Below are 1,866 nucleotides of genomic sequence, written 5' to 3'. Positions count from 1 at the left end.
GATTAAAAAAAAAAGTGATGAAATTTTATAATCCAAACAGGTCAAAGGTCAACTTCACTGTGACATCAGGTGATTCTAGTTGAGGTTTTAAAGCTCTGTGTTTCTTCTTCTTCTGTGTTTTATTTGAAGTGTTGATCCATCAGAAGATATAAAAACCATCTCAGTGTAGTTTTACATCTCCTCTCTCAGGCTTCTCTCTGCAGCTCTAGTAACAACAGGTCTGTCAGCCAATCAGAAGAGAGGAGGCTCTGAGCTTCTCTCCTGATTGGCTGACTGTTTTCTGAGTGATCCAATAAAAATAAAGCAGATTTCAGGTAAAAACACTCAGAGAAACCAAATCCTGCAAGGTTTGGATGGTGGGTCCAGGTGGGCGGGGCTTGGTGACTGCTTTGTTGTGACATCACAAAGTTCCAGAAGTCCTGACGGCTGGTTTTAAGGCTCAGTTTCTGAATACAGGCTGTGTGCATTTCTCTGTGGACTGAGCTCTGAAATGTGTTGTGAAACAGAATGCGGCACAGTAATTGTTTTATCTGGATTCACTTGTTTTCATAATCGACAGAAGTCAAAACCGTAATCAAAAATGAAATTAGATTAATCGCCCAGCTCAAACTGAGGACACGCCCCTCCCCAGTGAAGACTAGAACAGACTGATTTAAAATGAAGCTGACAGCCGCTCAGACACTGACCCGCTGTTTCCCTCCGCAGACTCTCAGCAGACTGAACACCTCTCCTCCTATCAGCTGACGGTCCCTCGAGCCGTGGGGGGCAGGCTGAGGCGGGACCTGGACGGTCGACTGCCCAATCAGGTAATGAGCCTTTCCCTCTGTTTGTTTTACTTCCTGGTGTCTTTTATTCTCTTGCTGCCGTGGTAACCTCTGACCTCAGGAAATACAGACTCAGCAGCACGGGGTCAGCTGATTGGTCAGGTCTACTTCCTGTCCGCGTGCTGAGTCAGCAGCAGATTGTTGCTGTGCACAGTGACTCTGAAACACACAGTCACGTTACTCTGAGCTGGATCAGCTGCTGCATTGATTGATTCCTAATTAAAAAGTGACATGAAGCAAATCCTGGTCACTAAGAGTCGGACAGCTGGACATTCAATTCAATTCAGTGTGTGTGTGTGTGTGTGTGTGTGTGTGTGTGTGTGTGTGTGTGTGTGTGTGTGTGTGTGTGCGCGCTGTCATCTTCTTTCCCACCCTACATGCTGGAACCTGTTCAACTTGTATTTGTCACACACACACTGGTGAAATGTGAGATCGCTTGCAGCGAGTGACGCCATATAAAAGTGTGATTTAAGTGTGTGAGTGTGTGTGTGTGTGTGTGTGTGTGTGTGTGTGTGTGTGTGTGTGTGTGCGCCTGCAGCCATGTTTTCTCTCCTGCTCTCAGATGATTTTTATTCTCTGCAGACAACAAACTGGAGAGTCCTCATTTGTTAGTAGTTTTGGCGCACGCCCGCGTACACACACACACGTACACACACGCGTACACACACACGTACACACACACGTACACACACACGTACACACACACACGTACACACACACGTACACACACACACTGTATTTGAACATTTCCACTTAACTCAACAGCTCTAGTTTAATAAACTTGTTTTCTCAGTTTAGCTTAGCTTAGCTTAGCTTAGCATAAAGACTGGAAGCAGGAGGAAACAGCTAGCCTGGCTCTGTCCAAAGGGAACAGCTACGTAGCAGCTCCTCTGATGTTTGTTTAATCCACGAATGATGAGACTGAATCATGAAATCTGATTGGCTGTCAGCCTGCAGGTCGTGAACACACTGTCACTTATTGTCCTTCATTTCATCCTTTCATTTTTCTCTCTCATGGAAAACCTCGTTAATAAACCTCGTC

The 1,866-nt window shown here is 45.6% G+C and overlaps 1 protein-coding gene across 1 annotated transcript in view; it reads left to right on the top strand.

Moving 5' to 3' along the window:
• Positions 1-656: 656 nt before the first annotated feature.
• adam9a (ADAM metallopeptidase domain 9a) overlaps positions 657-1,866 on the top strand; it is a gene marked incomplete at its 5' end in the record, with an annotated part of 7,626 nt that continues 6,416 nt past the window's right edge. Inside the window, one exon of the mRNA XM_023420155.2 lies at positions 657-806. Coding sequence (XP_023275923.2) covers positions 657-806 — 150 coding nt within the window. The remainder of the gene's footprint in view (positions 807-1,866) is intronic.

Source organism: Seriola lalandi, unplaced genomic scaffold (genome assembly GCF_002814215.2).
Source record: "Seriola lalandi dorsalis isolate HSWRI2012SDOR001 ecotype SW California unplaced genomic scaffold, Sedor1 jcf7180002054623, whole genome shotgun sequence".
Lineage (NCBI taxonomy): Eukaryota > Metazoa > Chordata > Actinopteri > Carangiformes > Carangidae > Seriola > Seriola lalandi.
This window is presented reverse-complemented; position numbering and strand designations above follow the sequence as displayed.